Source organism: Periophthalmus magnuspinnatus, chromosome 13 (genome assembly GCF_009829125.3).
Source record: "Periophthalmus magnuspinnatus isolate fPerMag1 chromosome 13, fPerMag1.2.pri, whole genome shotgun sequence".
Lineage (NCBI taxonomy): Eukaryota > Metazoa > Chordata > Actinopteri > Gobiiformes > Gobiidae > Periophthalmus > Periophthalmus magnuspinnatus.
Genome location: NC_047138.1, coordinates 31,747,915 through 31,765,669, shown reverse-complemented (window position 1 = coordinate 31,765,669; position 17,755 = coordinate 31,747,915). Strand labels below are relative to the sequence as shown.

Genomic DNA, 17,755 nt, shown 5'->3' with positions numbered 1-17,755 from the left:
CTAAACTGAAAACTTATAAAACACGTTAATACATTGTTTTTGGATGAATTTAGCATTTTCAAAACAATAAAACAAGGTGATCTAAATGTGAAGTGTCACAGTTAATACCCCACAGAAGGAAATACTCCCTCGTTAATACTCGGTAGAAGTAAACACCTCCTCTTTAAGTACTGCGTTCACATTTTCCACTGGATTAGAGTCACAGTTTAGGACTTATGTCAAATCTATAACAACACGAATGAGGCCGGAACCAAACTCGCCACAGAAATGAGTAAAAATACAAATAAAAAATATAAAATGTGTTCATCAGAGTCAAAGTCATCCACAGCATCAGGGAGGGCATCTGACAGACAGGGACACAGGAGGCTCATGGGAGGGCATCTGACAGACAGGGACACAGGAGGCTCATGGGAGGGCATCTGGCACATCTGTCTTAAAGTTCAGTATTCCCATCTGATGAGCGGCAGGTTGTGTTTGAGGAAGTACAGTTTTTCTGCGTTCTCGTCCCCGTCTCGCGTCTCCTCTCTGGCGTCGACGCTCCTCTGTCCCGGGACGGACGCCGGAGGAGCCGACAGCAGACGGCGAGCCAGAGGGGCCAAAAGGTCAAACCTCAGAGTGTTAGCGCGCCACCAGCCCAGAGGGTCGCCGAACTTCCTGTCAACAACACAACGAGGTTTATACTACAGAATTTACAGCAATATGTAAGAGTCATGTGACAAAACCCAAACAGCTCTACACAAGTCCTGGTTTAGTCCTGGTTTAGACCTGGTTTAGACCTGGTTTAGTCCTGGTTTAGACCTGGTTTAGACCTGATTTAGTCCTGGTTTAGACCTGGTTTAGACCTGGTTTAGTCCTGGTTTAGACCTGATTTAGTCCTGGTTTAGACCTGATTTAGTCCTGGTTTAGACCTGGTTTAGTCCTGGTTTAGACCTGGTTTAGACCTGGTTTAGTCCTGGTTTAGACCTGGTTTAGACCTGGTTTAGTCCTGGTTTAGACCTGGTTTAGACCTGGTTTAGTCCTGGTTTAGTCCTGGTTTAGACCTGGTTTAGTCCCGCTGTAGTCTCTCTGTAGTCCCTCTGTAGTCTCTCTGTAGTCCCTCTGTAGTCCCGCTGTAGTCCCGCTGTAGTCCCGCTGTAGTCCCTCTGTAGTCTCTCTGTAGTCCCTCTGTAGTCCCGCTGTAGTCCCGCTGTAGTCCCGCTGTAGTCCCTCTGTAGTCCCGCTGTAGTCCCTCTGTAGTCCTGCTGTGGTCCCGCTGTAGTCCCTCTGTAGTCCTGCTGTGGTCCCGCTGTAGTCCCTCTGTAGTCCTGCTGTAGTCCCGCTGTAGTCTCTCTGTAGTCCTGCTGTAGTCCCTCTGTAGTCCCGCTGTAGTCCCTCTGTAGTCTCTCTGTAGTCCCTCTGTAGTCTCTCTGTAGTCCTGCTGTAGTCCCTCTGTACTCCCGCTGTAGTCCCTCTGTAGTCCTGCTGTAGTCTCTCTGTAGTCCCTCTGTAGTCCTGCTGTAGTCTCTCTGTAGTCCCTCTGTAGTCCTGCTGTAGTCCCTCTGTAGTCCCGCTGTAGTCCCTCTGTAGTCCCGCTGTAGTCCCGCTGTAGTCCCGCTGTAGTCCCTCTGTAGTCCCGCTGTAGTCTCTCTGTAGTCCCGCTGTAGTCCCGCTGTTGTCCTGCTGTAGTCCCGCTGTAGTCCCTCTGTAGTCCCGCTGTAGTCCCGCTGTAGTCCCTCTGTAGTCCCGCTGTAGTCTCTCTGTAGTCCCGCTGTAGTCTCTCTGTAGTCCTGCTGTAGTCCCTCTGTAGTCCCGCTGTAGTCCTGCTGTAGTCCCGCTGTAGTCCCGCTGTAGTCCTGCTGTAGTCTCTCTGTAGTCCCGCTGTAGTCCCTCTGTAGTCCTGCTGTAGTCCTGCTGTAGTCCCGCTGTAGTCCTGCTGTAGTCTCTCTGTAGTCTCTCTGTAGTCTCTCAGTAGTCCCTCTGTAGTCCCTCTGTAGTCTCGCTGTAGTCCCGCTGTAGTCCCTCTGTAGTCTCGCTGTAGTCCCGCTGTAGTCCCGCTGTAGTCCCGCTGTAGTCCCTCTGTAGTCTCGCTGTAGTCCCGCTGTAGTCCTGCTGTAGTCCCGCTGTAGTCTCTCTGTAGTCCCTCTGTAGTCTCTCTGTAGTCCCTCTGTAGTCTCTCTGTAGTCCTGCTGTAGTCCCTCTGTAGTCCCGCTGTAGTCCTGCTGTAGTCCCGCTGTAGTCCTGCTGTAGTCTCTCTGTAGTCCCGCTGTAGTCTCTCTGTAGTCCCGCTGTAGTCCCGCTGTAGTCCCGCTGTAGTCCCGCTGTAGTCTCTCTGTAGTCTCTCTGTAGTCTCGCTGTAGTCCCGCTGTAGTCCCTCTGTAGTCTCTCTGTAGTCCCGCTGTAGTCTCTCTGTAGTCCCGCTGTAGTCCCGCTGTAGTCCCGCTGTAGTACCGGTCTATGAGCGGCTCGTTGAGGTACTGCTCCAGTTGTCCTGACAGCTCTGGGCTCCTGTGTTCTTGAGGAGCTTGACCCAAGAGACTGGCAAAGATCTGCTCCACCAGACCAGCTCCACCCGGTCTGACCTCGTCCTCCTCCTGTTTACACACCTGTACATACACATATACACACACATATACACACACACACAAACAGACACACAAACACACACACACAGCATCATCAAAAGAATCCAAATTTTAAAGTGCTTAAAGCTCCTGTATCATAATCTTGACTCTTGCAGCTTTAATCCATGTTCTAATGTTTAATCTCATCACAAACAGACCTGGAGTTGTGTTTTGTTTCATTCACACGTTTGAGTCACACTTTATTATTAGTCTGTCACATCTACAAACCTCAAAATGCGACGTTCCACCTTGTGATGTCATCAAGTGGTAGTTTTCAAGTGAACTCTTCCTCCTTTTACCTTTAGTTCAGTCGAGATAAGAGACAACTCCAGATTCACTGAAATGATCCAGATGATTCTATAAATGAAGGTGTGTGGAGTGTTTTCAGCCTAAATCTGCAGAGTTTGTGTGTTAAACATGTGAGAATGAAACAAAACACAACTCCAGGTCTGTGTGTGATGTTATTTCTTCCTGTTTTCTGCACTGAATTGAAGCAAAGGATCATGGTCTATGTAGTCGTTTCTGCAAAAAGGAGCTCGTCATTAGATTAATAAGCGATTTTTATGATCACGTCAGACCTACCTGTTTACTCCCCGCCTCCTCCCCTCCTCCTCCTCCTCCTCCTCCTCCCTCCTCCTCTTCCTCCTTCAGGGCCAAACACGCTGCGTGCTCCTCGCTCAGCCACTTGGGGGCGTTGTTGAGCGCGTCTCCAGACAGAACGTTGCATTTGTATCGCGGGTCGAGGAGCGTTGCCAGAACCAGAATCTTCCTCTCCTCCAGTTTGGCGAACCTCCAATGAGACAAAAATAACACACGTTTAACGCACAAACCCTGCAGATTTAGGCCCTTCCCTCAAACTGAAAACACTCCGTTCCACCTTGTGATGTCATCATGTGGTGATACAGGAAGTGCTCCACTGTGTTTTTAAACTCCACCTTCACTAGAATCATTTGGATCATTCCAGAATCTGGAGTTGTCACTTATCTCGACTGAACTAAAGGTAAAAGGAGGAAGAGTTCACTTGAAAACTCCCACTTGATGACATCACAAGGTGGAACGTCGCGTTTTGATCTTTGGAGACGTTACAGACTAATAATAAAGTGTGACTCAAACATGTGTGAATGAAACAAAACACAACTTCAGGTCTGTTTTTGAGGAGGGAACAGCGTTAGAACATGGAGCTCATTGTCAGTTTAGTGTGACACGGGACCTTTGACCTTTGACCTGCACGTGTCACTTTAAACACTTTAATCAATTAACTTGTTTTTAAATTATTCTCACAAGATGGCCGCCACATTTGCCCCAGCAACACAACCCATGTTTTATCCAGGCCTTATAATATTGATCCTTTGCTGCTGACGTCATCCACATTCTCTGGGGCTGTGACGCTAACTGGACGCACTGCTCTGTCTGAATCTGTTAGACTTTAATCTGAGCTTTGTCTTAACACAATCTGACCATAAACAGCTGAGTTATCTGAACTACAACAGGTCATTTGTGCTTTTAGTCCCTTAAATAACATTACACTCACAAGCTAGCATTAGCATTAGCATTAACCAACAGTTTTTCAGTGAGTCACTCTCATCTTTAACTGATCACAGGCTCCTGAAAATGTGCTGTTTAAGTCTCTTTTGTATTTTTTTTTTTTGAGTTTCAGACATTCTAAAACCTGCCGGCGTTTGCTAATGTGTGCATTGTGTCACCACGGCAACTGCTGTCACCGCAAAGCATAAGTAACGTACGGTTGCGTACCTGCGCTCCAAACCGCGCAGCATGGTCTGGCGCAGAGTCGCGGTGCCCCTACTGGCCGCACACTCCGCCTGCAGGATCATTTTGAGGACAGAGACACTCGGGATGACGCAGGACAGAGACGACGCGCTGGTGCAAATGTCTCTGGACACTTCCTCAAACGGCGACAGCGTTTCAACAATACTTTTTATCAGCTCCCACTCCTCGTTCGTCGGCGGAGCAAAATGTCCGTACTTCTGAGCGTAACTCGTGAGCGACCTCTTTTGCTCTTGCGTACGCCTCAACATTTGGAGCGTCGAAATCCATCGCGACGCATCGTCCAGGACCATGACGTTCTGAGGAACGTTGAGCTCTACTTGGATCACTTTTAGCCGCTGTTTCGCTAGTATCGAATGCTGAAAATGCCTGGCGCACGCTCTGATTTTGGCGATGACATCTTTGACGTCTTGCTGGCTGTTGATTCCTTCTACGATCACGTTTTGGAGCGAATGCGCCGCGCAGCTCAACCCCGGCACCTCCACCAGTCTTTGCTCCTCGGAAACATCGGCGCCGCAGTCTCGAAGCACCAGAAACACCCTCGTCTGGTTGATGCTCCAGTACTTCAGCAGCGGGAGGAAAAACTGGTGGATGTAGCTGACCGTGCTAGCGTCCGTCATGGCTTTAACGTGCAGAACCAGCTGCCGTCGCTCCCATTTGTCGTCGATAAAGTGGCAGGTTAAACTCATCATGGTCTCCGCTCCTCCGGGCGAGCTGTCAGCGGTGAACGACAAAAACGGCTCCTTCGTTCCTTTCGGTGAGATGAGCGTCCGGATGCAGCTTTGGACTTTCTTATACAGGTTCTCCAACAGATCAGAGCGGTAAAATCGTTCACTCTTCACGGTGTATTTTGGTTCTAAAGCGGCGATCAGACGTTTAAACCCTCTCCCGGACACTACAGTGAACGGCTGCTCGTCGGTCGCGCACATTTCCGCAATCAGTTTATCGATTTTCTTGGATTTCAGCTCCGTGTCTTTCCATTTATCGGACCGCGGTTCTTTGGGGACGATCTGAGCGATAATGTTCTGGGTCGTAGATGCGTCGGCGGCTCGGCTCAGCTCCTCCTTGCTCCTCTTGGCCTCCCGGAAGACTTCGGAATGGTGGTTTTCCAAATGCTTCCATAGATTGGTGGTGTTTTTGTTCCTGCCCGCGGTGGCGCCCATGCTGACCGTCTGCTCGCAGTGGGCGCACTTCCCTCGGCCCGGGATCGGCTCGGTGAAGTGGAGCCACAAAGGGTTAAACAGCTTTTTGGGCATTTTCTGCAAAACGAGAAATAAAAGTCAAACTCAACAACGGCACAAACGTCAAACTCCACTTCGGTAAGGATGGAATCGATACTCCAGACTCGATACCGATATTGATACCGATTCCACGATGATAAAAACATAGTGGTCAAAGGTAAAGGAATGGAGAGAGGGAGAGAGGAGGAAAGACGAGAAGAGGAGGAGGAGTGAGGGAGGGACAGATGGAGGAGGAGAGAGGAAGAGGAGGAGGAAACAAATACGGTAAAGGAATGGATAGAGGGAGATAGAAGAGGAAAGACGAGGAGAGGAGAGAGGGAGGGACGGAGAAGGAGAGAGAGTAAGGGGATGGTTAGTGGGAGAAGAGGGAGGTAAAAAATGGGCAGAAAGAGAGAGGAGGGAGGAGGAGGAAACAAACATGGTAAAGGAATAGAGAGAGGGGCAGAGAGCAGGGAAGACGAGAGAAGAAGGGAGGAAGGAGGAGAGAGAGTAAGGGGAGGGCAAGTGGGAGAGGAAGGAGGTAAAAGAATGGGGAGAAAGAGAGAGGAGGGAGGAAGAGGAAAGAGGAGGATTACAGGGAAGATGAGGAGAGGAGGAGGAAAGAAAGACTGTGAAGGAATGTAGGAAAAGAAAAGAGAAAGAGAGGAGGGGAGAGAGAGGGCAGTGGTCAGGTCACTCTGGGCCTGGGGTAAACTCGTCTGTGTCTTATACTGGACAAACAAACAGCTCACACTTTTTCAGTATCGATTCCTGTGAAAAATGAGGATCTAGTTTCGGTACCAGTTTTAGAATCGATTAGTGTCTGATTTTCGATACTTGTTTCATCAATTTAAACTCCTCTGTCCCGGGGCGGCTGTGGCCTCAGTGAGTCCAGCTGTACAAATAAACACATTAATATCAATTATCAGGTTATTATTTTAATTATGTGTATTCTAGGCACAGCCAGGGGCCGGAGGGGGTCCGGTTTGGGTCCGGTTTGGGTCTGGTTTGGGGACCACAGGATTTCATCTCTGCTGTTTGCAGATGATGTTTGTCCTGATGCTTCATCGAGCCAGGACCTGCAGCACTGGGGCGGTTTGAGCCGAGTGTGAAGTGTCTGGGATGAGAATCAGCTCCTCCAAATCCGAGGCCATGGTTCTCGACCAGAAAAAGGTGGTTTGCTCTCTCCGGGTGGTGAGTCTCTGCCCCAAGTGGAGGAGTTCAAGTATCTCGGGGTCTTGTTCACGAGTGAGGGAAGGATGGAGCGTGAGATTGACAGGCGGATCGGTGCAGCGTCTGCAGTGATGCGGTCGCTGTATCGGTCCGTTGTGGTAAAGAAGGAGCTGAGCCCAAAGGCAAAGCTCCCGATTTACCTCAATCTACGTTCCTACCCTCACCTATGGTCATGAGCTTTGGGTAATGACCGAAAGGACAAGATCGCGGATACAAGCGGCTGAAATGGGTTTCCTCCTTAGGGTGGCCGGGCGCACCCTTAGGAATAGGGTGAGGAGCTCGGTCACACGGGAGGAGCTCGGAGTAGAGCCGCTGCTCCTACATGTCGAGAGGAGCAGCTGAGGCTCGGGCATCTGCTCAGGATGCCTCCTGGACGCCTCCCTAGGGAGGTGTTCTGGGCATGTCCCACCGGGAGGAGGCCCCGGGGAAGACCCAGGACACGCTGGAGGGACTATGTCTCTCTGGCCTTGGGGTCCCACCGGAGGAGCTGGAGGACGTGTCTGGGGTGAGGGAAGTCTGGGAGTCCCTGTTTAGAGCTGCCCCCGCGACCCGGCCCCGGATAAGAGGAAGAAAATGGATGGATGGATTATTTTAATTATTCATATATTCTACAGTTTCCTTGTATTTTTACAGTATAAACAGTAGTTTTTGCATGAGCTCCCCCTGCAGGTCGAGTCCAGTGAGTGCAGTTTGACTCAGATACATACGTCATAGTAATAAAGTCATAGTTTTGAGAACATTTGCCACGCCCCCTTTTTAGTCGACCAATCAAATGGCAGCACATGTCCACTGTAAACACTATAGACTCTGTGTACTTTAGTTATAGTATTTATTTATGTAACAGTACTTTTATTACAAGTATTCAGAATATTCAGTGTACTTTTATTACAAGTATTCAGAGTACTCACACAGTACTTTTATTACAAGTATTCAGAGTACTCACACAGTACTTTTATTACAAGTATTCAGAGTACTCACACAGTACTTTTATTACAAGTATTCAGAGTACTCACACAGTACTTTTATTACAAGTATTCAGAGTACTCACACAGTACTTTTATTACACGTACTCAGAGTACTCACACAGTACTTTTATTACATGTACTCAGAGTACTCACACAGTACTTTTATTACATGTACTCAGAGTACTCACACAGTACTTTTATTACATGTACTCAGAGTACTCACACAGTACTTTTATTACATGTACTCAGAGTACTCACACAGTACTTTTATTACATGTATTCAGAGGACTCATCCTCCTGTGACGTGAGCACGCTGCGTGACATTTGCGCGCTGACGTCACGTTTGGCTGTAGTATCGATTCTCCTGATTCCTGCGCAGGCTCCGGCTCTCGGGTGAGTCTAAAGTGATGGAGCGGCTCTGGGGGAGCCGTTCACAGCAGGTCACAGACAGAGGCGCGTGTGTTTGTCCCTGACACAGCCTGTGCTCCTGTAAAAGCGCCTGTGTGTGTCTTTATCTCTCAAACGCACAAACTCGTCCTGTTTTTAATGTTTAAAATGTTTAAAATGACTCGACAGTTACAAACTCACGCCTCGACACTCCACCGCCTCTGGAAACCGCACATTTATCACCAAAAAACACTGAAATCCTACCTTTTAGTGCAAACTTTGTCCTGTGTTTGTTTGTGCTGTTTCCTGCGCGGGTCCTTCCGTCACGTGGTCGCCCAAACATGTGCCTGAGCAGAAATCGGCCGATAACACAACGCCAAACAAAGGCGAAAATCGGCTCAATAATCTCACTTCACACGTGTATCTAAAGTGTGACAGCGCGTTTGAAGACATTTACCGCCAGACTACTGCGCCCCCTACAGGAGAACAGCGGCAGGAAGCAGTTTAAGAGGAGTTTATGTGTTTACAGAGTGAGGCTTCTCCTCAGACTCCTCATGTGCGCGAGACAGCACGAGTGACGTCATCAGCGGGCTGGACTCCTCAAACTCTACAACTAAAAAATAAAAAATAGAAAAGAAGAAGAAAAGAAGTATTAAACAAAAAGAAAACTCTACAACTTTAAAATAAATAAATCAATAAACTCTACAACTCTAAAACAAATAAATAAAAAAGAAGTATTAAACAAAAAGAAAACTCTACAACAAAAAAAAATAAATAAAAAAGAAGAAAAGAAGTATTAAACAAAAAAAACTCTACAACTTAAAAAAAAATAATAAAAAAGAAAAAAAGATTTAAAAAAATAATTATTAAAAAAAACTACAACTTTTATTAAGGTCAGTAAATGTGTCTTATTAGAACAGAAAAGTACAAAGACACACAAGAGTAAACAAATATTAACTATAAAAATATATGACTAGATTTGGGTCGGACTCAGTTACATATTTACTCTGTTACATTCACTTGAGTTTGAGTTGTATTTATCAGAGTACTTTTCTAGCTTCATACTTTTACTTCTATTTGAATATTTATATTTTATTGAAGTAACAGTACTCTTACTCGAGTATTGTGTTGTACAGTGTAACAGTACTCTTACTCGAGTATTGTGTTGTACAGTGTAACAGTACTCTTACTCGAGTATTGTACTGTACAGTGTAACAGTACTCTTACTCGAGTATTATTATTACTTTATGAAATGATCTGAACTTTTATGTTTCTGATTTAGTTTGAATAATTTTTGTCTCTTTGAAAACTCCACATTTTGAGTTTCATTTCATGTTTTGTCGTTTAAATTCACAGATGTCATCTACTCGAGTACTTTTCTCAAATACTTTTTCTTACACTTGGAGCACTACTTTGTACTTGTGTATTATTATTTTGAAGTAACATTACTCTTGACTTCTGTCTGCTCTGCCCTCCAGACACGACCCATGAGGAGCCTAAACCTAAAGAGGTCAAAGGTCACAGACACATTTGCCCTGACCCCTCTGAGAGCGCACTGGTTTCATTGTTTACTACACGTTTATTGTATTATTTTAAAGCTGCTCTGTGTTATTTTTCTCACAGAGGGTTCATCACCTGCTTGTTTCCATGGAGATGTCAGAATGTTCCACAGTGTCATGTCTGTACAGATCTAAACTGCAGGGTTAGACGTTCGTGTAAATAAATCCTGACATTCACACAGGGACGTCACACTGGGGGTGTTCTACGTGGATTTATATGGTGGAATGTTCAGCAGTTACCATGGAAACACAACGCACACATTAGCAAACTCAGACACGAAAAGTTTTAAGTCTGAAAATTCAAGAAAAAATACAAAAGTGAAGAGGCTGTGGTCAGTCCGAGCTCATGGTCCTGTTTAGAGTTTGATTTTACACTGTTGGCTAATGCTAATGCTAATGCTAATGCTAGCTTGTGACTGTAATGTTATTTGAGAGGGACTTGTTTCACCTGTTGTAGTTCAGACAAGTCACTTCTTTATGGTCAGATTGTGATAAAACAAAGCTCAGATTAAAGTCTAACAGAGTTTCAGACAGAGCAGTGCCTCCGGTTAGCATCACACCCCCAGTAAATGTTGATGACATCAGCTGCAAAGTATGAGCTGATTTGTGCTGTTAAACAAGTCCCTCTTTAATAACATCACAGTCAGAAGCTAGAATTAACATTAGCATTAGCCTTAGCATTAGCATTAGCCAACAGTTTTTCAGTGAGTCACTTTCACCTTTTTGTGTAAAATCAAACTCTCAACAGTCCCATGAGCTCGGACCGATTTTAAAACATTTTGTGTCAGTGTTTGCTAACGTGTGCGTCGTGTCTCCATGGTAACTGCTGAACATTCCTCCATAGACACTCATGCAGGTTCCCTCAGTGTGATAGCGCTTGTCCTTTGTGTTCTAAATGTTGTTTTTGTTCCGTTCCTCCTCGTCCAGCCCGGTGCGTCCCGCGGTGCCACAACGGAGCCGTGTGCCGCGCCCCCGACCGCTGCGTGTGCCGGGCGGGTTTCCACGGCGACCAGTGCCAGTTCTCCACGGTAACGGTCCTGTACGCGGCGACGTCATCCGAGCCTCGTCCGTCCAGCCCGAGCCGGGCGGTCAGGAGGGTCCGAGTGGTCATCGGACAGAAGGAGGATCGACAGGACAACACGAGTCCAGGGTTTGTCACAGCATAGTCTTCTATGGTGGGATGTTCAGCGGTTTCCATGGAGACACAATGTGCACATTAGCCAACACTACCACAAAAGACAAAAAAAAATATAAATAAATAACAAAAACTAAAGTGATTTAAGCAGGACATTTTCATTTTCCTGTGGTCAGTCTGAGCTCATGGTCCTGTTTAGAGTCACTGAAAAACTGTTGGCTAATGCTAATGCTAATGCTAATGCTAATGCTAATGCTAACTAGCTTGTGACTGTAATGTTATTTGAGGGACTTGTTCAACAGCACAAATCACCAGCTGTAGTTCAGATTAGTCGGCTCTTTATGGTCAGATTGTGTTGAAAAAACTCAGATTAAAGTAACGGAGCTCCAGACAGAGCAGTGCCTCCGGTTAGCATCGCACGCCCAGAGAATGTTTGATGACACTTTGACCTTTTAGACCATAATCCCCCACTCTGAGAGCGCACGTGTCCTAGTAACACATCCTTTGTTTGTCAGTCTGACTTTAACAGAGAAAGAAAATGAACCTGAAGTGAATCTGACTGAATCTGTCGAGGTGGAGCAGGAGGAGGTGGAGCAGGAGGAGGTGGAGCAGGAGGAAGCTCAGAGGTTTGGCACGAAACACAAACATTTAATTAAAATGTTCAGCTCTGATTTTGTGAATGAAAACCAGCGTGTCTCTTTACCTCAGGACTCGGCTCCCACAAGCAAAGAATCCAACTCCAAATACTACTACTACTACTACTATTACTACTACTACTACTACTACTACTACTGCTGCTACTACTGTTACTGATACTCCTGATACTCCTGATACTCCTGACACTCCTGATACTACTCCTGCTCCAGCTCTGGGTGCACAGGTGCATGATGGGAGGCCTGATGACAACGAGCTGGTTAAGTCTGTGGAGAAGAAGAAAGCCGCTCTGAGGTGAGTAAACAAATCTAAAGTTCTCGTGACTCTTTTTTTTCATTTTGGTCACGTTTATTGCAGTTAAAAACACAGAAAAACTGATCAGGCTCCACAAACCTGAGCCTTAAACTGAAGGAGGAGCGCCCCCTGCTGTTGGACAATAATATTTAATGACTACTAGCCTCGATGAGCTTCATTTCGCTTTGTCCAGTTACAGATTTGACTTTGGCTTCTTCTGTTTCGTGGCAAAGTGCAGTGTAACGGACACAGAGCGCTGCCCCGTGTGGCAGAGTGACGTCATCACAGTCTGGAGCTCCCACAGTTCAGTTTGTCAAAGATCCTCACGTGTTTGGGGTTTTGTTTTTTGTGAAATGAAGAGGATTTATGTGTTTTATGGTTTGTTTGGTCAACACTCATCCAGAGGTCACAGGTCAGAGGGGTCAGAGGGGTCAGAGGTCAGAGGGGTCAGGTGCAGAGTGTGGGAAGACGCTCCCATTTGTCCTTATGTCACGTCACTGAGAGGACAGTGACGATGAGGAGAGAGTGTCCCAGTTTAGACCTGGTTTAGACCTGGTTTAGTCCTGGTTTAGACCTGGTTTAGACCTGGTTTAGACCTGGTTTAGACCTGGTTTAGACCTGGTTTAGTCCTGGTTTAGACCTGGTTTAGACCTGGTTTAGACCTGGTTCAGTCCAGGTTTAGTCCTGGTTTAGTCCTGGTTTAGACCTGGTTTAGTCCTGGTCTAGTCCTGGTTTAGTCCTGGTTTAGTCCTGGTCTAGTCCTGGTTCAGTCCTGGTCTAGTCCTGGTCTAGTCCTGGTTTAGTCCTGGTCTAGTCCTGGTTTAGTCCTGGTCTAGTCCTGATCTAGTCCTGGTTTAGTCCTGGTTTAGTCCTGGTTCAGTCCTGGTTTAGTCCTGGTCTAGTCCTGATCTAGTCCTGGTTTAGTCCTGGTTTAGTCCTGGTCTAGTCCTGGTTTAGACCTGGTTTAGTCCTGGTCTAGTCCTGGTTTAGTCCTGGTTTAGTCCTGGTCTAGTCCTGGTTCAGTCCTGGTCTAGTCCTGGTCTAGTCCTGGTTTAGTCCTGGTCTAGTCCTGGTTTAGTCCTGGTCTAGTCCTGGTCTAGTCCTGGTTCAGTCCTGGTCTAGTCCTGGTTCAGTCCTGGTTCAGTCCTGGTTTAGTCCTGGTCTAGTCCTGATCTAGTCCTGGTCTAGTCCTGGTCTAGTCCTGGTCTAGTCCTGGTCTAGTCCTGGTTCAGTCCTGGTTCAGTCCTGGTCTAGTCCTGGTTTAGTCCTGGTTCAGTCCTGGTTCAGTCCTGGTCTAGTCCTGGTCTAGTCCTGGTCTAGTCCTGGTTTAGTCCTGGTTCAGTCCTGGTTCAGTCCTGGTTTAGTCCTGGTTCAGTCCTGGTTTAGTCCTGGTTTAGTCCTGGTTTAGACCTGGTTTAGTCCTGGTTTAGACCTGGTTTAGACCTGGTTTAGACCTGGTTCAGTCCAGGTTTAGTCCTGGTTTAGTCCTGGTTTAGACCTGGTTTAGTCCTGGTCTAGTCCTGGTTTAGTCCTGGTTTAGTCCTGGTCTAGTCCTGGTTCAGTCCTGGTCTAGTCCTGGTCTAGTCCTGGTTTAGTCCTGGTCTAGTCCTGGTTTAGTCCTGGTCTAGTCCTGATCTAGTCCTGGTTTAGTCCTGGTTTAGTCCTGGTTCAGTCCTGGTTTAGTCCTGGTCTAGTCCTGATCTAGTCCTGGTTTAGTCCTGGTTTAGTCCTGGTCTAGTCCTGGTTTAGACCTGGTTTAGTCCTGGTCTAGTCCTGGTTTAGTCCTGGTTTAGTCCTGGTCTAGTCCTGGTTCAGTCCTGGTCTAGTCCTGGTCTAGTCCTGGTTTAGTCCTGGTCTAGTCCTGGTTTAGTCCTGGTCTAGTCCTGGTCTAGTCCTGGTTCAGTCCTGGTCTAGTCCTGGTTCAGTCCTGGTTCAGTCCTGGTTTAGTCCTGGTCTAGTCCTGATCTAGTCCTGATTTAGTCCTGGTCTAGTCCTGGTTTAGTCCTGGTTTAGTCCTGGTTTAGACCTGGTTTAGACCCGGTTTAGTCCTGGTTTAGTCCTGGTTTAGTCCTGGTTTAGTCCTGGTTCAGTCCTGGTTTAGACCCGGTTCAGTCCTGGTTCAGTCCTGGTTCAGTCCTTGTTTAGTCCTGGTTTAGTCCTGGTTCAGTCCTGGTTTAGTCCTGGTTTAGTCCTGGTTTAGACCTGGTTTAGTCCTGGTTTAGTCCTGGTTCAGTCCTGGTTCAGTCCTGGTTCAGTCCTGGTTCAGTCCTGGTCTAGTCCTGGTCTAGTCCTGATTTAGTCCTGGTTTAGTCCTGGTTCAGTCCTGGTTTAGTCCTGGTTTAGTCCTGGTCTAGTCCTGGTTTAGTCCTGGTTTAGTCCTGGTTTAGTCCTGGTCTAGTCCTGGTCTAGTCCTGGTTGTTGTGTAGATGTTCTCTCTGTGTCCTCTGGGTGGCGCTGGTGCATTTCTTGTTGTGACTCTGAGGTTGTTTTTTGTGAGTTTAGTTTTGGACTTTGTACTTTTCTAGCAGCCATACTTTTACTTCTACTTGAGTAATGTTTTTATTGTCGTAGCAGTACTCTTTTTACTCGAGTAAAAGTGTCTGGGGTTTTGTGTAACTTTATGAAATGATTTAGTTTGGATCATTTTTATTTCACGTTTTCTCACATTCATCAAAATTATAAATCAGATGCCACGCCCCGACAGTTACTCTTTAAGTTACTCTTACTCGAGTACTTTTCCCAAATCCTTTTTTTTACTCTTAATGTCTTGGCGTACTTGTACTTGAGTAATAACATTTTGCAGTATCGTTCCTCTTACTCGAGTACATGTTTGGCACAGGGAGGGCATCTGACACACGGGGACTCGCCTCTGCGTATGTGCGTCTGCTGCTCGCGCCCAAACAGGAAGTAAAATCATAAACTTCGCCGAAAATCCAAAACTAGAAATCTTAAAGCTCCAGCGTCACACAAACTGATCATCTATGACATAATCCCCAAAAACAGACCTGGAGTTGTGTTTTGTTTCATTCACACATGTTTGAGTCACACTTTATTTTTAGTTTGTTACATCTACAAACCTCAAAACGCTCTGTTCCACCTTGTGATGTCATCAAGTGGTAGTTTTCACATTAACAGCTCCTTTTACCTTTAGTTCCGTCGAGATAAGAGACAACTCCAGATGAAATGGATTCTATAAATGAAGGTGTGTGGAGTTTAAAAACACAGTGGAGCACTTCCTGTACCACCACTTGATGACATCACAAGGTGGAACAGAGTGTTTTGAGTCTTACGGTGCGTTTGCCTCATTTGGGTCTTTAATCCTCCTGCGTGTTGAACCTGTCTCCTGCACTTTAAACTCTGCAAACTGACTCTTGTTTTTGAAAATATTTCTCCAGTCTAATCACTGTATTTGTCATAAAAGTTGCTCAAGCCTGTGTGTCATTCCCCCGTGGTCCTGTGGGGGCGCTGTGTCCTTGTCATTCCCCCGTGGTCCTGTGGGGGCGCTGTGTCATTCCCCTGTGGTCCTGTGGGGGGCGCTGTGTCCTTGTCATTCCCCCGTGGTCCTGTGGGGGGCGCTGTGTCTGTGTCATTCCCCTGTGGTCCTGTGGGGGGCGCTGTGTCATTCCCCTGTGGTCCTGTGGGGGGCGCTGTGTCATTCCCCTGTGGTCCTGTGGGGGGCGCTGTGTCATTCCCCCGTGGTCCTGTGGGGGGCGCTGTGTCATTCCCCCGTGGTCCTGTGGGGGGCGCTGTGTCTGTGTCATTCCCCCGTGGTCCTGTGGGGGGCGCTGTGCTCCAGGCGTCTCTGTGTCTCTGGACAAAGATAAGGTTTAGTTATGTGTCACTATCACAGGAACAACAGCCCCCCGCACAGAGCCCAGGGGCCAGACTCTGGGGCCAGACTCTGGGGCCAGACTCTGGGGCCAGACTCTGGGGCTACACTCAGTCCTCACATGTGGGGCTGTGTCAGATGCCCTCCCACGTGCGCCGCTGTGACTGGATAAATGTAAATACAGTGGGAGAGTGGAGCACGTCACTGATAGAGACAAACAGGGATAAGTGGAGTTTCAGCTACACAGACACAGGGAGAACATGCAAACACAGACACACGGACACAGAGAGAACATGCAAACACAGACACACGGACACAGAGAGAACATGCAAACACAGACACACGGACACAGAGAGAACATGCAAACACAGATACACGGACATAGACAGAACATGCAAACACAGACACACGGACACAGAGAGAGCATGCAAACACAGACACACGGACACAGAGAGAACATGCAAACACAGACACACGGACACAGAGAGAACATGCAAACACAGACACACGGACATAGAGAGAACATGCAAACACAGACACACGGACACAGAGAGAACATGCAAACACAGATACACGGACATAGAGAGAACATGCAAACACAGACACACGGACACAGAGAGAACATGCAAACACAGACACACGGACACAGAGAGAACATGCGAACACAGACACACGGACACAGAGAGAACATGCAAACACACGGACACAGAGAGAACATGCAAACACGGACACAGGGACAGACTCCACGCCGAAAGGCCCGGGGCTCAAACTGGGCGCCTTCTCGCTGTGAGGCGTGAGCCTCTCGTGGAGGTTGGAGGTTTTCCCAGAAATTCCCTAAATTTTGCAGATTTTTGGCACTGATGTTCCCAGTGAGTCCTGAGCAACAAAGGAAACAGAGACATTAGACTAAAATATGTCCGTTTGTTTAACGTGTAAACAGAGATGATGTCACAGGTCTAACCCCGCCCCCCTCGCCTCCGCCTCGTTACAGCGTGCGGGAGGTTCAGGCTCTGCTCCTGAGGAAGGCCTCAGGGGGCAGAGGAGACAAGATGGCCGCCCTGCTCATGAGACACATCGAGAAGCAACGCGGGCGGCTCCGCTCCGTCAACACGGCGACGAGCAACAACATCACCACGGCAACAAGCAACTACAACGACGTCACCGCAGAAACGACCCCGGCTCCGGTCAGAGAGAGGGTCATTCACACCCACAGGGGGCAGTACAGTGTCCGCATCACCTCAGGTACTCACCACTGAACACATGAACTACTGTTACTGTTCTGCATTAATGTCTATGGCAGAATGTTCAGCAGTTACCATGGTGACACAATGCACACATTATCAAACGCACAGCACAGATGAGCTCACCTCGCTCTTGTCAGATTGAATAAAGTCTAATAAAGCTTCAGACAGAGCAGTGCCTCTCGTTAGCATCACACACGCGGGGATGTTGATGACATCAGCTCAGTCATTATAATGTAATAACAAAACACATTTTGAACAGACACATGTGGCGTGGCCCCGCCTCCTGCTCTGCTCACTGTCTCCACACGGGGCAGTGTCTCCCCAGAGCCTTGTTTTCATTGGTTTGTCCAGTTGTTTTCAGGGGCGTGTGCTCATTGTTTTTTTTCCACATTACTTTCTGAATACCAGCCTAGCTCCGCCCACCGTGCAACAAAAGAAACAAGCACCATGTGATCAGTTCTGACCAATCAGAGCAACAGCTCCTAGAGCGGAGCCTGCGCAGGCTAAGCTAACTCATACAAAGCTAACTTTTAAACACAATGAAGATTTAAAAAGTCTAAAAAGGTCATGTTGTGAAAATACAGAAGAATCCTGACCAAATCTGACCTTTGTGAAATCTGAATTCACATAAATGCATCGTGCGCTATGATCAGAGGTCAGAGGTCAGAGGTCAGGTACGCTAACCCTGCCTTACACTTCTTCTATGGGAAAATTCTTTCCATTCTGACCATAGCTAACAATAGCTAACCTGCTAGCGGCACGTTCCAAACAGGAAGTGAGCATGGGCCTGATTATAGATCCATGAGCAGAGCAGCCCAGAAGTATCTCCATTGTCTAAAGTGAACTGGCC

The 17,755-nt window shown here is 47.4% G+C and overlaps 1 protein-coding gene across 2 annotated transcripts; it reads right to left on the bottom strand.

The window, feature by feature from the left end:
* Positions 1–359: 359 nt before the first annotated feature.
* On the bottom strand, positions 360–8,723 carry LOC117379922 (zinc finger BED domain-containing protein 4-like). 2 transcript variants are annotated; one of them, XM_055226285.1, is made up of 5 exons: positions 8,455–8,723; positions 4,353–5,644; positions 3,183–3,390; positions 2,428–2,582; positions 360–654 (listed from the first exon to the last, which is right to left on the bottom strand). In XM_055226285.1, the coding sequence occupies exons 2-5, from the start codon at positions 5,639–5,641 to the stop codon at positions 441–443; spliced, it is 1,866 nt and encodes a 621-aa protein (XP_055082260.1). In that variant the 5' UTR covers positions 5,642–5,644; positions 8,455–8,723; the 3' UTR covers positions 360–440. The 2 variants fall into 2 exon arrangements, with proteins under 2 accessions (XP_055082260.1, XP_055082261.1); XM_055226286.1 differs by lacking the exon at positions 8,455–8,723 and adding an exon at positions 8,062–8,123.
* Between the last annotated feature and the right edge of the window lie 9,032 nt (positions 8,724–17,755).

Coding starts and splice junctions, on each gene's coding strand:
- LOC117379922 (XM_055226285.1), bottom strand. CDS start 5,641: ATGCCCAAAAAGCTGTTTAACCCTTTGTGGCTCCACTTCACCGAGCCG. Junction 2,583..3,182: donor AGGAGGCGGGGAGTAAACAG/GTAGGTCTGACG, acceptor GTGTATGTACAG/GTGTGTAAACAGGAGGAGGA. Junction 655..2,427: donor AACGAGCCGCTCATAGACCG/GTACTACAGCGG, acceptor TGTTGTTGACAG/GAAGTTCGGCGACCCTCTGG.